The following is a 19,140-nucleotide window of genomic DNA, read 5'->3' as shown; positions in this document are numbered from 1 at the left end:
GGCGAGGATGGTGTGGTTGTGGCTTTCGCTGTCCACCAAATTCTCCTTCGTCATCGTTGGTCAGTGGATAGCGGTGTGGAGGCTTGTTCGTCTGCTTCGGGTTTGAAGGTGGTGGTCCTAGGGTTCTTCTTCCGCGAAGATGAAGACCTACCGGATGCTGATCCTTTTCATCTAGCTGGAGTGTTGAGTTCCGGAAGGCTCCGCCGGCGAATGGTAGAGCGCATCTTTTGCCTGTAGTTTGCTGGATCGGGTGGTATTCCGACCGTTTGGTTTTGGAGGGAGTGACGCGAAGCTCTTTTTCTGTGTTGACATCGAGTGACTATGGATCCATGATGAAAGTCAGAAGAAGAGAATATCATGAAGGGCGGATAGAAGGACTAGTTAAGGGAGGTTCAAGTCTTTGCGCTGTTGAGGGACTTGCTTGGTCTTCCGGGCTTCACAATAGCGGTATGAAAGTGGGGGCGACAACACAGGTGAAGTCCAGAGTCCTACCTTTCAGGGTGAAAATCCAAGGTCTGGCCTTAACTGGTTGTGCCTGACAATGACCTTGTTGGAGGTATTGTTTTGAGAGCGGGGACTATCTGTCTTTTTTTCTTAGGTGCTCATTTTGTCTGGGCCTTCAGTTTAATGTTTTTATTCAGTGGCCGTGGTTATTGGCAAGAGTGAAAACCTAAGATCTTTGATCGGACGACGACGGTGTTAGAGCACTGTTTCCTTCTTGGAGGCCTCTCTTTTGGAGAGTCTGTATTTCAGGTGTTATCTTGGTGGTGGATGTATTGCTGTTGTTAGGCCCGAGATACTGTAGCGGGACTTTTGTCTCTATTTTTTGGTTGTGTGCATCCGTAGTGCCATTAGGGTAGTGCGTTATTGCAAAGGCTGGGTGTAATTGGTATCTTTTGATATTAATATATTTCCTTTATCTAAATTTTTTCTCAAATAGATGGAAATTGGAGTGGCATTTTTCCAATTAACTCGTTTATAAATGAGAGACTAGTAGCAGCATCTAGCCTAGTCCCTTTTCTAACGTGACTTCAGGCTAGCTGTCTCTGGTAGTGTTTGTGGCAGTAAGTGTCGTATTAGAGCATATCCCTAAAATGTTAAATATGCTACCTAATGAAAAATGGATTTCATGGTAAATGGCTAAATTTTCTACGGTGTATTAGAGCATATCGCTCTGCCGGGAGGATTAGATGCGCCTTCGTGGCGCTTAACGCCATCGGGCTCGTTCTCCGTGCGGACTGCCTACATGGCCATGTTTAGGGGCCCCCTGCTTCCCTGGACGGTCCCGCTTTTTAAGGCGCCTATCCCACTTAAGACGAAGATTTTCTTTTGGCAGTTGCTTAGAGATCGCCTCCCCTCTGGGGTGGAGGTTGCGAAGAGGCACGGGCCGGGCGACGGGCTTTGTCCATTGTGTGCGGTCCCGGAGACGACGACGCACATCATGTTCTCTTGCCCCGCGGGACGTTTCCTTTGGAGCTTCCTGCTGGAGGCGTTGGGGCCTGAGTGGCAGGCCTCAGCCCTCGGGGAGTTCATTGAGGCCCGTGCGAACAATACTGGTAGGAGGAGGCGCCTCTTCTGGTTATTGTTCGCCGCCTTGACCTGGACTCTGTGGACTGTGCGCAATAAGATGGTCATTGAGCGTATCTTACCTCGTCGCGCTTCTGACTCTGTCTACTCTTTCTTGGCTTTGTTGCAGCAGTGGTACCCGCTTTGTAGGCAGCGGGACAGGGAGCGCCTGGACGGCATGTTGGAGGATCTTCTTGCGGCTGCCTGTCGCATATCTATACCGTCCAGCCTCTGAGTGCCCCCCTTCTGGGGGGTGGTGTATCGTCTCTCTCGTTCGTGTGGGCATGTTGTGCTGTTGCCCCAGCAGACTTTTCATGTGGGGTGTGTATTCTTTGTGTTGTATCTGAACTCTGTATGGACGTGGTTGCTTTATTTATAAAGCGGGGCGAAAGTCTATTTCGAGGAGTATAAACTGCCAAAAAAGTCTACATTCTCTCTTCTTAGTTTTACATGGTCCACAACAAAGGAAGACGCTAGAGACGGGAGAGAGAAAGATAATTTGGTTGTACGAGTATCTACCTGCTCCAATGTCGTAACTTTTGGCTATAGCAATGCCCTTTACAATGGAGGGTACCAATAATAAAAGCCAAATTCTCTATTTGAAACTACTACTTAGTATACATTGTGGATGTTCTTAGGGCACATGTTAGTCCCGATCCAGCATGCTATTTTAGTGTTACCGCAATAAAAATCGGTACTTACTTATACGAGACAGAAGATAGGTGTCTAACCAGCCATCTCTCCTATATAAATAAATAAATAAATTATGATGGAGGCAAAAAACGAGGCTTAGTTTGCTAAGGCTGGTGCAACGCGGGCGCCAGTGAGGGCGATAGCGCCCGTGGCGGGGCGGGAGGCGGGCGTTAGTGGGGCGGGACGGTAGCGGCAGGCGGTGGCTGGGTCGCCCGGCGGTAGCGCCCGCTGCCGCCCGGCTACCGCCCGCGTTGGCGGCGTGAGTGAGGCGGGAGCGGGGCGTGAGGCGGGGCGGTGCGTTGGCGGGCCGGGGCGAGAGGGGGGCGGGCGAGAGGGCGGGCGGGAGTGGGGCGAGAAGCGGGCGGTAGCGGGCAAGAGATGGGCGAGAGAGGGGCGGTAGTGGCTGAGGTGGCGCGATCTGATTCGTCCACCTCAGCTAGCCGTTGGGGTAGCCGTTGGTACTTCAAAAAACCCTAAAATTTTAGCCCCCCCTCTATAAATACCTCCATATGGTTTCACTCACTCCACACCCATTTCATCTCCTCCACTCTCCATTTCCACTCCTCTCAACGCCATGTCTTCGTCCAGCAGTTCGAGCGACGGAATAGAGGGTGATCTGATCGCTGCATTCTAGGCGGAGTACGAGGAGGAGATGCTGAACGAGGAGGAGGAGCCAAGACGGCCGTGACGCCGCCGAGAGTTCATCAGACGTGATCGTCTTGGTGCCCACGATCGGCTGTTCGAGGACTACTTCACCGACGACTGCAACTACCCTCCGAGCTTCTTTCGGCGAAGGTATCGGATGAGGCGATCCCTTTTCCTGCGCATTGTGGATAGATTGGGTGAATACTCTCCGTATTTCACCCAAAGGAATGATGCTCTCAACCGTGCTGGTTTTTCTCCCTGCAAAAGTGTACTCGCGGCTTTGCGTACGTTAGCTTATGGAGCCTCTGCAGATACAATAGATGAGTGGCTTAAGTTAGCTAGACAAACTTCATCGATTGTCTAGATAGATTCCGTGAAGGCATCATTGCCGTTACGGGGAACACTTTTGCCGTCGACCAAATGTCGAGGATACTCGGCGTACGTTAGCGAAAGCCGAGGAGCGTGGCTTTCCGGGCATGTTAGGGAGCATCGATTGCATGCATTGGCAGTGGAGGAACTGCCCAGTGGCTTTTGCTGGTCAATTCACAAGGGGAGACATCAAACACCCTACCATAATCTTAGAAGCCGTTGCGTCGTATGATCGCTGGATCTGGCATGCCTTTTTTGAGTGGCCGGGTCCAACAACGACCTCAATGTACTCAACCAGTCGCCGTTGTTCACGGACGTGCTTAGGGGAGAAGCACCCGTAGTGAACTTCACGGTGAATGGACACGAGTACAACTATGGTTACTACCTTGCCGACGGCATCTACCCCTCCTGGCCGGTGTTCATGAAAGGTGTTACTCTTCCACAAAGTGAAAAGCAGCGAATGTTCATTGCTGCTCAATCAGCTTGGCGCAAAGATGTCGAGTGTGCCTTTGGAGTGCTGAAGGCTAGGTTCAACATTCTAGCAGTTCCGGGACGCTCGTACTCGAGGCGTACTCTTGGGTTGATCATGCGTGCATGTGTCATTCTGCACAACATGATCATCGACGATGAGCGTGGTACAGATTTGGAGCACACCTATGAGACCGTTGAGTCCAATGTCGGCCCTGCAATACACCACCATGCACCACCAAGCCTAGCAGCCAGGATTCAGATGGACAACGATATGAGGGACTCACCGGTGTATACACAGCTCCAGCAAGATTTGATAGAGCATGTGTGGGCTCATAATGCCTAGATTATGTAATTTTTTCAACTATTTATGTAATTTTTTCAAATTTTTATGTAATTTCTTTTTATGATGTAATCGGTAACAATTTTAGTTCAATAAAATAATTTCCTTGCATTATTATTAATGTTGTAATCTGAAAAAGAAAAGCTAATGTCGAGGAGAGAGAAAAGCTGATGTGGAGGAGAGAGAAGTGAGAGCTCTCACTATAGCCCATGCATTGGCAAGGTGGGGTGAGAGTGGGGTGAAAGTGAGGAAAAAGCTGACGTGGCGAGGCTAGAGCGGGGCGGTGCATTGGCACCAGCCTAAGCAATTACCCTGCACACTTTGCATTATACTACTAAGAGCATCCCCACTCGTGTCCCCGACTTGGCCCCCGAGCGCCGTTTTTCTCATCCGAACGACAAATTTCGGCCCAGTCGCGCCCCGATTTCTCGTTTTTCTCCGGATTTGGGCCTAAATACATCCGGCGAGCCCACGCCATCCCCGGTCCTCCGAGGCGCGCTCGGGGACTCCGGACGAAACGAAAGCGCGTGAAACACCGAGATTTCTCTCACGCGCTTTCGCTTCGGCTTCGGCTTCCGCGCGAGAGATGGACCCGGCCGGTCAGCGACAAACGCATCGTCTTCCGCGCGGAGTAAAGGCTGCCGCCGGTCAGCTCGCCGCGGACACGTAGCATCCACGCGGCATTAAATCGCCGGCTCCAGCCCCGCCTAAATACCCCGCTTGCCGCGACGCGTCGCACCATTCCTCTTACTCTTCCTCTTTCTTCCCTCGACCCTCGACGAGATCCATGGCGTTCAATGACGAAGACGGCGCGGCCAACAACGGCTCCCCCCGCTGGTCGCTCCACGCGTGGGAGGGGCACCTCCTCCACCAGGCGGGGTACCCCTGCCCGCCGGACACGAGGCCTCCCGGCGGCGGGAGGCGGCTAAGTGCGGGCGGCGTGCCAATCCCGCCGCTGCCCCAGGGACGCGCCCTCGAAGCCGCCATCGAGGAGGTCCGACTAACATTGTCGGACCAGGACCGCGCCGAGCCACGCTACCACCCCGACAACCTGACGGCGTGGAACTCCTACTTCCTTCGCCGGTGGGAACATGAGCTCGCCGCGTACGACGGCCCGCCGCCTCCGCGCAACAACACCGCCGGACGCAAGCGGTGGTGGAGCGTGCCGGGCCGGACGCTCGAGGCCGTCCTCGAGCACATCGAGGGCGGCAACTTCCCCCTTCTGACGATGCCCCCGCTGTCGAGGGCATCGGCCAGCCGCCGCCGGGTAAGTAGGCGGCAGCCACGGCGCATGGCTGCCAGTTCCTCGTCGTCCGGTTCGGCGTCGAGGTCGATCTCCAGGTCGGCGCCATCTTGGGCGCCGGTGAAAAAGGAACCGTCTTCCCCGCCGAGCACCCACGCGCGCGGCAGCGGCGGGATCGTCATCCGCGAGCCCTCGACGGCGCAAGGACGGCTCCGCCCCAAGCGCGAACCCGACACCTCCGGCGAGCGGAAGCGCAAGCCGGCGAAGGTGAAGGTGGAGGAGGCCGAAAGCGCCGAGGACGCCGCCATCCTCGAGGCCATCATGGCGAGGTCCCTCCAGGACCTCGTTCCCGCCGAGAACGCCATGCCCCTCGACCAGGAGGAGGCGGAGCGGCAGGCGAGGCTCCTCGAGGACGTCGCTCGCTACCGCCGGCTTGCGACTCGTCCATCCGGCGTCGCCGTCCCCGTCCCCGTCATCGACCTCGAGGGGTCCGACAACGACTGGTACAAGCCATCGCCGTCTCCGCCTCGCACCAGTGGCCGGTGGGGAGACGCCGGCCAAGGCAGCAGCCAGGCGGCGTCGGCGCCGCCGCAGTTTAACGACGACGGCTTTGACGATGATGGCGCCGGCGGCGACGGCGACTACACGGTGTTCTACCGCCATTTCGGCATGTAGAGCGCCGTGTTTTAATATTTAGAGTTGTATTCCCCTGGCCGAATTCGAAATATAGTCGAATTCGGCCCCTATGTATGAACTTCGCCCTCTATATAGTAAATATCATTAAAGTTAGTCTAAATTCAATCGTTTTTTGCCGTATTTTGTCAAGTTTCCGTTTTTCAAATTTAGATCGGCGTCTTCGCCTGAGATCGCAGCTGGGAAACTAGTTCTCCCCACGTTAAATTTACGTCCAATCTAAACGTAAATTTTCGGAGATGCTCTAAGGACCGGGGCACATGTTGTCCCGATCGAACATACGGTCGTGATTCTACACCGTGCCGCACCGCGCGCTCAGGGTCCACGTGCGGAGTTTTGACTATCTAGTACAGTATTTTTCTGAGAGGCGGCCGGGTGAGTCGCGAACTGAGCTGGTGACTAGGAGCTAGTCGATCGGAAAAATCAAGTTAGCTTTTCTGCCGGTCTTGGTGCGGTCTCATCACGCTGCAGCGCGCGGCTGCTCCGTTCCTAGCGTTGATCTGAATGTCATGCATGGTCGCTCTCGTTCTAGCTAGAGTATTTTTCTTGTCCTGTGTAAACGAACGTCGATCGAGACTAGAACCGGTCGTGTTCGCTACGAGCGACTGCCACACGTTGCTTGCTTGCTTGCTCGTCCAAGCTTTGCAGGACCGGGCCGTACGTCCTCTAGATCTTCACTGTCTGGCCGCACGAATCTCTGATCACTCTAGCTGGTACCCTGCGTGTGTTTTGCGCAGCCACAAGAAATGCGAAGCACGCCTCCCGAAAGTCTAACCCACGCGCCGGCACGACGACATATCCCTACTATCGAGACACCTGGACGGCGCCAGCGCGCCGTGCCAAGAAATTCCACCTAGACTGCAACAGCGTGTTAAGTATTAGCCTCTCAGCTTAGATCACTTCGAAATTCCACCTAGGCTGGCAAGAAATTCCACATAGACTGCCCTTGTCCCACCGCCCGCCGTGTCCGAGCTCCTCCTCAGTGGTCCCCGGCCACCACGGCCATCCCTCTATGCCGGCCATTCTTCCCCGGTGCCAGCAGCCCCAGTCCCCGCACTATCAACCCTAAGTTCCTTCCTCTGCCGAGATAGGTTGGTCAACCCTCTCAATCTCTCTCTCCCTCCCTCCCTCCATCTCTCTCTCCGGTTTCCATCGTGGGATGCGGTTGAGAAGAAGTGGGGAAGAGACAAGGTCGGGTGGGGCAGTTGCATGAATCTTGGCACAAAGATCTAAGAGCATCTCCAAACCAGTTCGGCAAAAGCGGCGAATCGAGCGTTTGGGGGACGCCACCGCATGTTGCCGCTTTTGGGGCGCGTCTGTTCCGCCACATAATTTACCTTCGGCTTCAAGCGGCGAAGGGAGCTGCCGCCGCCAAACATCGCTTGCCCCGTCGGCTTGTAGATCGTGATGTGCGCCATGATTGTGCCTCGGTGCAGGCGTCGTGTACTCCTCCTAGACCTCGCACTTGGGCACGACGTAGGGGGAGAGGCAGTAGGACGACAGCGCGCGTAGCGCGCCAGCCTTGAAGAAGACGAGTGGGAAGAGGACGAGCGCGAACTCGTCCTTCTCGAAAGCCAGCACGATGGTTGCGTTGGAGACGGAGGCGGGGATGACGGCATCTCCAGTCTAGGCGCACCGCGAAGAATGCCATCGATGACAGCGAGGAGAGTGCGGCCTGACAATCCCTAGAAAAGGTGGTGGTCGGCCTTGCTCCACTGCATTTGCGGTCTGATGAGGCCATCGAGCCGGTGCATCTCTTCATTTCGACACGTTTCAATGAGGTCGATCCACCACTCATCATTGTCGGTAGCCACCTAGGTGGGACCTACGCGCTCCTTCGGCTGAAGGCGACGACGTTGGACCTGCTCGGTGTGGGCATCACAGGGATGTTGACGATGTTTTTTTTTTTATCGGATGTCCCCGAAGGGACGGATGTTGACGATGTTGACGGCCATCTTCCAGCCGCCGCTGGGCAGGCACATCTTCGGCAGCACCAGATAGCATGCCATGTACAACTCCAACGCCTCAGCGATGGTGAGGCTACCGCAGCCGAAGCCATTCATGGCGATGACGTTGCGGCTGCCCGACACATCGGATATAGAGGTGGGCAAGGTCTTTGAGGGCACAACGAGGGAGAGAGCGGTGAGAGTGTGGGGAGAACAGCGAGAGAATGAGGTTGCCTTTTATAGGGCAGAGGCAGGCAAAGAGACGGGCGGGGGCGGTAGCGCGCATTAACATCGATGCTTATGGCTAGACGACCATCCGACGAGACGCATCCCTGCACCGCCATTAAGCCGCTCACTGGGAAAGTTGTGCGGCTTGTTGGGAAAGTAGCACCACCATTACGTCGTTTTATACCCATGTGTCCATATCTCCGCGTCACTAACGCGAAGGGCCCACCACTAGTCGCGCCACTTTTAGTTGGGTCCAGCGTATCCGCAATGACCCTTATGTAGCGGGGACAGGTAGAAGCGCCCAATAGTCTATTGAGCCGCGCCAGATTAGAAGAGGCTTTGGGACGTGCGGCTTTATCCGACAGATCGTTGTTTTGGAGGATGCGGTGGAGATGCTCATGATTGACTTAGACTACGGAAGCACTAATCTAAATCTTAGTTTGCTCAGAATTATCAGAATTAGCATGACCAAAACTGTAAGAAAAAAATCCCATCTGATATAATAATGAAATAAATTAACCTTCAAATCTTCCACAATAGGAATAAACCATCCACAACATACGAGAAACAAAATTATTCTAATTTCTTTAATATACATTGCATACTTAGTATATATAATTATTCTTTTCAGCTGTTGATGCAACAAATCTGACCGCGGCTCGCCTACGCCGGCAAAAACCCACCAGACGCCACGACGAGACCCGTTCCGCTCGCCACGCTTCGCGTTGCTTGCTTCACTCGTTCGTTTTAACACCTCCCGCGCGCGCCCACGACACCACCGACCGCGCGTCCCAAGCAACGCGCCGATGCCGACGCCGACCACTCGCAGCCACGTGCTGCACCTCGCCGCGCTGCTCCTCCTCCTTGCGGCGGGCGCGGCCGCGCAGCCGGTCCAGCCGTGGGACAGGACGCGGGATGGCGACGGCGGGATCATGCCGGGCGCGAGGCAGCCGCCGAGCTTCAGCGCGCCCATGGTGGTGCTCCTCGTGGCGCTGATCGCCACCTTCTTCTTCATCGGCTTCTTCTCCATCTACATCCGCCGCTGCGGCCGGGGCGATCCCCCAGCCAACACCATCCGGACCTCGGCGCTGTTCACGCTGTCGCCGCAGGAGCAGAACCGGCAGCCGCGCGGGCTCGACCCGGACGTGCTCGCCTCCTTCCCCGCCATGACCTACGCCGAGGCGCGGGCGCTCCGGGAGCAGGCCGGCGGCGGCAAGGACGTGGCGCTGGAGTGCGCCGTGTGCCTGAGCGAGTTCGAGGACGAGGAGCAGCTCCGGCTCCTCCCCGAGTGCAGCCACGCCTTCCACCTGGACTGCATCGGGGAGTGGCTCGCCGCCCACGTCACCTGCCCCGTCTGCCGCCGCAGCCTCGTCCCCGAGGAGCCAGCAGCAGTCGAAGCCGCCGAGGAGAACATCACCGGGGAGGAGCAGCAGCGGCCGGAGGTGGCCATCGACATGAGCCGCGAGGACGGCCAGAATGAGGACGAGGAGAGGAGAACGGAGGCGGCGGAACTGGAGCGGATCGGGAGCCTGCGCCGCGCGGTGCGGTCGCGGTCGGGCCGCCCGTTCTCGCGCGCGCACTCCACGGGCCACTCCCTCTCCGCGCGGCTCGACCGCGACCTCGAGCGGTTCACGCTGCGTCTCCCGGAGCAGGTGCGCAGGGAGATGGTCGCCGCGGGCGAGGAGAGCCTGCGCCGCACGGTGGGCCGCGGCGTCGCCGGCGCACGGAGCGCGCGGATCGGCCGGTCGGACCGATGGCCGTCGTTCATCGCCAGGACGTTCTCGTCCAGGGTTCCGTTCTGGGCGGCGTCGAGGAGGGCGCCGGACGCGGAGACGGCGGGAGCGCCGGGCTCGACGACGACGCCCGCGACCATTGACGAAAAGTCGGCGGCTGTGTCCGCGAGTTCGAACAAGGGGAGCGTGCGCTTCGACTGCCTCGGCGGCGGCGTCGCGGGCGCCAGAGTCGGCGACGACAGCGAGGACGAGCCGGAGGAGGAGAAGGCGATCGCCCGGCGAGTCTGAACTAGAGCAAGATTCGTTCAAGTCTCGTTGCGCTGTCCACTTCTTCGATCGAATGGTCGCATCAAAGGATTCAAACGTCAACGCGGGGAGCTCCCATTATTAATTAGCGGATCGATCAAGAATCAATGCGCGACGAGGATTTGAAAATGAGATGCCGCGGGAGGAGGAGGGCTCGTCACGGCCGACGTACCCGCCACGTGAATCTTCCACGAAGCAGCTCATGCACATGGAAAAAACGCACCGCTAGGAAGATAAAGATACGATATCTGTGTTGAAATTTGTTGCCGGCTAGCTTGTTAATTCCTTTCCTTCTTCTTACATTACTCATTTCTTGGGAGATTGGTAGCGTATAAAATGTTCAGTTAATTCTTGACTGTTGAATAAACGGGGCGGAGTCGGTGTGTGTGAAGGCATGAGCACGAGGCGAATATAATGGAGCTGAAAAGTAGTAGAGCCAAGTATACTCGAAGATTCCAGTGGCAATGGTATTTTCACATTAGGTCGTAGTATATATATGAGTGTGTCCTTCATATAGATTCGTGCAAGCAGTTTCGCAAATACATCTACATATTCAACTCTACATATACATACACATGAGTGTCCCGGTCTTATCCGGTGCATCTAATCCAGCTTTGAGATTCGTGCAAGCAGTTCCGCAAATTGTAAAAAACATCTTACCTCATATTCATTTTAAATTGACTAGTCCTTCGTATTTTATAGCAGCCGTGTTTTTATATCTCGTCCCGCGTGAACATGGTGGGGTGGGCCAAGTTATCTAGAATGCTTGGACGAATCCCCCACATATGCAGTTGACCATGAATTTGTTCCAGATTTGTAGCATGCTATGGATTTGTTCCAGATATGCAACATGTCATGAAGATGGCCATGTGGCGGCTAGGATGCAACCAGTGTTATTTGGGGGTGGTTGATGTCTACACACGCTTCTATTCCTGTAGACAGTGTTGGGCCTCCAAGAGTAGAGGTTTGTAGAACAGCAGCAAGTTTCCCTTAAGTGGATCACCCAAGGTTTATCGAACTCAGGGAGGTAGAGGTCAGAGATATCCCTCTCAAGCAACCCTGCAATTAAGATACAAGAAGTCTCTTGTGTCCCCAACACACCTAATACACTTGTCAGATGTATATGTGCACTAGTTCGGCGAAGAGATAGTGAAATACAAGTAATATGGATGATTATAAGTAGTAATTGTAATCTGAAAAAAAAATAGCAGCAAGCGAACATGTAGCAGAACTTGTTGGAAACGGTGTTTCAATGCTTAGAAACAAGGCCTAGGGATCATACTTTCACTAGTGGACACTCTCAACAATGATCACATAATTGAATAAATAAATGCTACTCTCAAACACTCTCTTGTTGGATAACAAACAACATTCATTGTGTAGGGCTACAAAAGCACACCTCAAGCCGGAGTAAACAAGCTCCACAACTTCTTAAAGGAATCACACACGATGCGCACACTGTCACCATCACACCGTGGAGAGTGATTCCGGAGTTCATATTAAAGTAACCTCTAAAGTGCATAATAGACAAGAGTAACATCTACATATTCAACTAGATCACAAAGCTCACGATCACATAAAGATCACACCATGGGAGAGAGAGATGAACCGCATAGCTACCGGTAGAGCCCTGATACGTCTCCGACGTATCGATAATTTCTTATGTTCCATGCCACATTATTGATAATATCTACATGTTTTATGCATACTTTATATCGTTTTGATGCGTTTTCCGGAACTAACCTATTGACGAGATGCCGAAGGGCCAGTTGTTGTTTTCTGCTGTTTTTGGTTTCAGAAATCCTAGTAAGGAAATATTCTCGGAATTGGACGAAATCAACGCCCGAGCATCTTAGGATTGCATGAATCTTCCGGAACACCCGAGAGCCGCGGAGGGGGGCCACAGGCCCACCAAACGATGAGGCCGGCGCGGCCAAGGGGGGGCCCGCGCCCCCCTGTCGTTGCCTCGTTGACCTTCTGACGCCGCCTCTTCGCCTATATAAAGGTCCATGACCTAAAACACGAGACGGAAAAGCCACGGTACGAGAAACCTTCCAGAGCCGCCGCCATCGCGAAGCCAAGATCTGGGGCACAGGAGTCTCTGTTCCGGCACGCCGCCGGGACGGGGAAGTGCCCCGGAAGGCTTCTCCATCGACACCACCGTCATCTTCATCAACGCTGCTTGTCTCCCATGAGGAGGGAGTAGTTCTCCATCGAGGCTCGGGGCTGTACCGGTAGCTATGTGGTTCATCTCTCTCCCTATGTACTTCAATACAATAATCTCATGAGCTGCCTTACATGATTGAGATTCATATGATGATGCTTGTAATCTAGATGTCATTATGCTAGTCAAGTGGATTTTACTTATGTGATCTCCGGAGACTCCTTGTCCCACGTGTGTAAAGGTGACGAGTGTGTGCACCGTATGGGTCTCTTAGGCTATATTTCACGAGTACTTATTCATCGTTATGAATGGCATAGTGAAGTGCTTATTTATATCCCTTTATGATTGCAATGTGTTTTGTATCACAATATATCTGCGTGCTACTCTAGTGATGTTATTAAAGTAGTTTATTCCTCCTGCACGGTGTAATGGTGACAGGTGTGTGCATCGTGTAGTACTTGGCGTAGGCTATGATTGTGATCTCTTGTAGATTATGAAGTTAACTATTGCTATGATGGTATTGATGTGATCTATTCCTCCTTTCGTAGTGTGAAGGTGACAGTGTGCATGCTATGTTAGTACTTGGTTTGGTTATGTTGATCTGTCATGCACTCTAAGGTTACTTAAACATGAATATCGAATATTGTTGAGCTTGTTAACTCCGGCATTGAGGGTTCGTGTAATCCTACACAATTAGTGGTGTTCATCATCCAACAAGAGAGTGTAGAGTATAGCATTTATCTATTTATTCTGTTATGTGATCAATGTTGAGAGTGTCCATGATGACCCACAAGTATAGGGGGTGTATCGCAGTATCTTCGATAAGTAAGAATGTCGATCCCAACGAGGAGCAGAAGGTGTTGACAAGCAGTTTCGATGAAGGATTCACTGTAAATGCTCACAGACAAGTATTCAGGGGGTTTCGATGTAACAGATGAATAAAGTACGAGTAAGTAAAGTGCGAGAGTAATAATTGCAGCGAGTGGCCCAATCCTTTTTAGCACAAAGGACAAGCCGGTTTGTTTACTTATATTAACCAAACGTTCTCGAGGACACACGGGATTTTAGTCTAGTGCTTTCGCTACATACGGCTAATTAATCTTCATTGTTTTGATAAGTGTTGTGTGGGTGAACCTATGCTAATGTACCGCCCTTCCTAGGACTAATACATACTTGTGATTATACCCCTTGCAAGCATCCGCAACTACAAGAAAGTAATTAAGATAAATCTAACCACGGCCTTAAACTGCGAGATCCTGTGATCCCTCCCGCATCGATATACCAACGGGGGCTCGGGTTTCTGTCACTCCGGCAACCCCGCAATTGGCAAACGAGTACAAGATGCATTCCCCTAGGCCCATAAAGGTGAAGTGTCGTGTAGTCGACGTTCACACGACACCACTAGAAGAATAACACCACAACTTAAATATCATAACATTGAATATTACTCAACCATACTTCACTACTAACATTTAGACTTCACCCATGTCCTCAAGAACTAAACGAACTACTCACGAGACATCATATGGAACATGATCAGAGGTGATATGATAATGAATAACAATCTGAACATAAACCTTGGTTCAACGGTTTCACTCAATAGCATCAATAACAAGTAGAAATCAACACCGGGAGAGTTTCCCCTATCAAACAATCAAGATCAAACCCAAATTGCTACGGCGGTGACGAGGTGCAGCGGTGGAGACGGCGGTGATGGTGATGAAGATGATGGTGATGGTGATGGAGATGATGTCCAGCTCGATGACGGTGACGATGGCGTCGATTTCCCCCTCCGGGAGGGAATTTCCCCGGCGGATTCCTGCCCGCCGGAGAGCTCTTTTCTCTCTCGGTGTTCTCCGCCCCGCGAGGCGGGCCGTGGCTCTGTTCGACGTACCCCTCGGCTTAGGTTTTCGGGACGAAGGCATACGCGAAGAAAAGGAGGCGAGAGGGGCTGTGGGCCCCCTCCTCACGAGGCGGCGCGGCCGGGGCGGGGCCCGCGCCGGCCGTGAGGGGGCCCATGGCGGCCCTCCTCAGCTCCCCTTCGGCTCCCTTCGTCATCTGGAAAAATAGGAATTTTCGTATAATTTCCTTCAATTGTTGATCTTCCGAAATATTGCATTCTGACGGTGCTTTTTCCAGCAGAATCCTGGCTCCGGTGTGCGATCCCCAAATAATCATGAAACATGCAAAATAGATGAAATAACATAAGTATCATCTCCAAATATGAAATATATCAATGAATAACGAGCAAATTATGATATAAAATAGTGATGCAAATTGGACGTATCAACTCCCCCCAAGCTTAGACTTCGCTTGTCCCCAAGCGAAACTGAACTCGGTAAACAGGACCACATGTTTATGGAGTGAAGGGTCGATAAATAAAATACGCACAAGAAGCATCATATTCATTCACACAAGACATTCTAGTAAACAACTTCCTCATATAATTCAACTTGAAACAAGTATAAGGTAATCACAAATAAAGGTGCATAAGAAATCATAGTTGGTGATGGCAAACTTCGTTCTTGGTCGGAGAACGAGTTAACGGATTATACTCATCTATTGAGCAGCGCTCTTATGTTAAAGCTTATGGTAAACTTGCATACTCAATCATAATGATCTTTGATAACTTGCAAAGCTATATTCATTCGAGATAAAACTTGTACTAAACAAGGAAGAGTAAAGACATGATGAAGCAAATCACAATATAATGGTTTGATCACAACAACTCAAATGCTTGCTTGAGATGGATGGAAATAGGTTTACTGACTCAACATAAAGTAAAAGACAGGCCCTTCGCAGAGGGAAGCAGGGATTAAATCATGTGCTAGAGCTTTTTCAGTTTTGAAATCATATAAGGAGAATAAAAGTAAAGTTTTGAGAGGTGTTTGTTGTTGTCAATGACTGGTAGCGGGTACTCTAACCCCCTTGCCAAACGAGACCTCCAAAGAGCGGCTCCCATGAAGGACGTCATCTCTACCGAGCAAGGTAGATCATCCCTCTTCTCTTTTGTTTACACATGTACTTTAGTTTATTTAAGGATGACACTCCCCCAACCTTTGCTTACACAAGCCATGGCTAACCGAATCCTCGGGTGCCTTCCAACAATCTCATACCATGGAGGAGTGTCTATTGCAAAATTAAGTTGCTTACTCGATGAATCGGGGCAAAACATGTGAAGAGAATTATTAATGAGAGTTGATTAATTGGGGCTGGGAACCCCGTTGCCAGCTCTTTTCGCAAAATTATAGGATAAGTGGATGAAGCCACTAGTCCATTAGTGGAAGCTGCCTAACAAGACTGAAAGATAAAACACCACATACTTCCTCATGGGCTATAAAACATTGACACAAATAAGAAGTAATAAATTTTGAATTGTTTAAAGGTAGCACATGAAGTATTTACTTGGAATGGCAGAAAATACCATGCAGTAGGTAGATATGGTGGACACAAATGGCATAGGTTTGGGTTCAGGTTTGGATGCACGAGAAGCATTCCCTCTCAATGCAGGTCTTTGGCTAGCAAGGCTAATTAGCAAGCATAAGAGTTAAGGGAAACAAACAAATATACATGTGATAGACATAATCATGCATCTTTCTTGCAAGCACAAACAATTTTAACTTCAGAATAATAAGCTATGAGCTAACAAGAAAGGAAGACAATGAAACAACTATATGTATTTCTCTTTTCTACTTAAACCTCAAGGTGTTGTTGCTATTGACCAATGCTAAGTTTGCCAAAACCAAATAGATTTACTCAATGCTCCCAAAGTGGTACCAATACTAAAATCAAGATCAATCATATACTAGAAATTGCAAACTAAAATAAGATGTGCAATATGTAAATGATAAGACTTCTCATTAATATTTCATAACGATAACTCACACCAAGGGATACATAGACAACCAACTAAAGGAGAGATACTTCCACACCGCAACCCATCTTATATGATAACTTCCCTACTCATGATATGACACTACTTGATAGTAAAAAGTAAAAAGGTAGTGATGATGTGATACCGCGGCACTCCCCAAGCTTGGAACAAACCAAGGGGATGCCAATACCGATGATGAATTACTCCTTTGGCGGTGGTGGTGATGAATTCCTCCCGCGCTTCTTACGGATCTCCTTCGACTTCAATTTCTCGGCTTGGCAATTCCGCACTAAGACTCGAAGAGATTCATTGTTATCCGAAGTTGGCGGTGGCGACCTTGTGATGGGTATCGAGTAACAGTCCAAGCATTCTACGGAGTCGGTAATTCTCCTCCCGGAGTATCTCCACTTCTCTTCTTAGAGCCCGGTATTGACCACAAAACTCATCGGTAGTCCGTAGAGCTTTTTCCGAGCACAGGGAAAGAGTCGAGGCCAAGAGCGAGGTGGTAAGGGTCCCCGCAAGTTATGAGAGAAAGAACGTCGAGTGTCAACAGATCCCACCAAGATTTGCTTACTCCCAACAGCTTGTTGCTCTTGTTTTGACAACACCCTTTTCACTTCTTCCTTCGGAAACCCTTTGCCCTCGTTGTTGGAGGCCATGGTGCTCCTAGATTGAAAATAGATCCTGGCAGAAATAGCTCGAAACAAAACACGTCGAGAAAACGATATACGGACCTCCAGGGGTCCGGGGGATTATATAGTAAAAAATTTCACAACAAACAGAAAGTACCAGGTCGAACCAGAGTCGGAGAGGGGCGATGAGGCGGTGTACTCATAGGGCGGCGCGGCCAGGCTGGGGCCCGCGCCGGCCTATGGGGACACGCCCTCGTGCGTCTCCTCCACTCCGTTTCGATCTCGTAATTTTTCATATTTTCCAAAAACAGCAAAAACATTGTTCAAAAAGTAAATCGCGAACTTTTTATTACCTGTACTGTTACCTATTCAAAGTCGGGTTCTGGCGGATCGTCAATTTGACCTTTGATGAAAGCCTCCGGTGTTTCCACTCGAATAACATCAACATCTACATTATAAGAATCACCCGAGATATAGTGCTTGAGTCTTTGTCCATTCACCACTTGCGTGGCATTGCCTTGGAGAGAGCTAATTTTAATTGCTCCCGAACGATACACCTCCTCAACAACATATGGTCCTTCCCATTTCGAGAGTAATTTCCCTGCAAAGAATCTGAGACGAGACCGATACAATAGGACTTTATCCCCAATATTAAACTCTCTTTTGATAATCCTTCTATCATGCCATTTCTTAACTTTCTCTTTAAAGAGTTTAGCATTTTCATAAGCTTCACTTCTCCATTCATCTAGAGAACTTAATTGCGAGCAACCTCTTATTACCGGCTAGTTTAGGATCATTATTTAGTTCTCTAACAGCCCAATAAGCTTTGTGCTCTAGTTCTAAAGGTAAATGACAAGCTTTTCCATAAACCATTTTATAAGGTGACATTCCCATGGGGTTTTTATAAGCAGTTCTATAAGCCCATAGTGCTTCCTTCAATTTACTAGCCCAATTCTTTCTAGTTTTATTAACGAGTCTTTTGCAAGATAGATTTAATTTCTCTATTTGATAGTTCTACTTGCCCACTAGTTTGAGGATGATAAGCGGAAGCAATTCTATGATTAATACCATATTTAGCAAGAGTCTTTCTAAAACCACCATGAATAAAATGAGACCCTCCATCTGTCATAATATATCTAGGCACTCCAAATCTAGGAAAAATAATGTCTAAAAGCATTTTTAAAGAGGTCTCACCATCAGCACTTTTTGTAGGTATGGCTTCCACCCATTTAGTAACATAATCAACAACGAACAAGTATATGAGTGTTACCTTCGAAGAGGGAAAAGGTCCCATGAAGTCAAATCCCCAACAATCAAATGGTTCAATAACAAGAGTATAATTCATAGGCATTTCATTGCGTCCGGAGATATTACCAACCCTTTGACATTCATCACAAGATAAAATAAACTTCCTTGCATCTTTGAAGAGAGTTGGCCAATAAAAACCTGATTGTAGAACCTTTTGCGCGGTTCTGATGTCCTCCATAAGCACTACCATGACATTTACTCAATATCTCTTGTTGTTCATATTCGGGAACACACCTTCGCAGAATACCATCCACTCCTTCTTTATATAAGTGTGGGTCATCCCAAAAATAATGCCTCAAGTCATAAAAGAATTTCCTCCTTTGCTGAGTGATACGTCCAAAACGTATCCACTTTCCCGAACACTTTTGCTATTGTTTTGCCTCTAATTTGTGTATTTTGGATGCAACTAACACGGACTAACGCTGTTTTCGGCGAACCGTTCGGTGTCTCGTTTTTGTGCAGAATCCAACTTTCGGGAAAATCCTCGGAATTTATGCGAAGGCCCTATTTTCCGTGGAACACGCACAACACAATCAAAGTACTTTGCCCCAACGTAAGCTAGTGAGGTTGTCAATCTCACCCGGCTTCCGGCTGTAAACAAAGGATTAGATGTATAGTGTGGATGATGATGATTGTTTGCGAAGAACGGTAAAAAAGAACAATGCTGCGGTAGGTGTATTTCAGGCGTAAAGGTGGACCGGGGTCCCACGGTTCCACTAGTGGATTGTCTCTCCCATAAGATAAGCGAGATGTTGGGTGAACAAATTACGGTTGGGCAATTGACAAATAAAGAAAGGCATAGCAATGCACATGCACATATATCATGATGAGTGCATGTGAGATTTAATCGGGGCATTGCGACAAAGTACGATAGACCGCTATCCGGCATGCATACTATGCCTACAAAGTCCACCTTCGAGGTTATCATC

The 19,140-nt window shown here is 50.3% G+C and overlaps 1 protein-coding gene across 1 annotated transcript; it reads left to right on the top strand.

Annotated features, from left to right (window-relative positions):
* The first annotated feature begins 9,000 nt into the window (after positions 1-9,000).
* On the top strand, positions 9,001-10,215 carry LOC124707341 (RING-H2 finger protein ATL29-like). Its single transcript, XM_047239000.1, has one exon. It carries the CDS (start codon positions 9,001-9,003, stop codon positions 10,213-10,215), a length of 1,215 nt encoding a protein of 404 aa, XP_047094956.1.
* Positions 10,216-19,140: the final 8,925 nt, after the last annotated feature.

The sequence above is a fragment of the Lolium rigidum genome, chromosome 1 (genome assembly GCF_022539505.1).
Source record: "Lolium rigidum isolate FL_2022 chromosome 1, APGP_CSIRO_Lrig_0.1, whole genome shotgun sequence".
Lineage (NCBI taxonomy): Eukaryota > Viridiplantae > Streptophyta > Magnoliopsida > Poales > Poaceae > Lolium > Lolium rigidum.
The sequence above is the reverse complement of the archived record's forward strand: the minus strand, read 5'-3'. Positions and strand labels throughout refer to the sequence as shown.

Excerpts from the sequence above, each read along its gene's own strand:
- LOC124707341 (XM_047239000.1), top strand. The coding sequence starts at position 9,001 with ATGCCGACGCCGACCACTCGCAGCCACGTGCTGCACCTCGCCGCGCTG.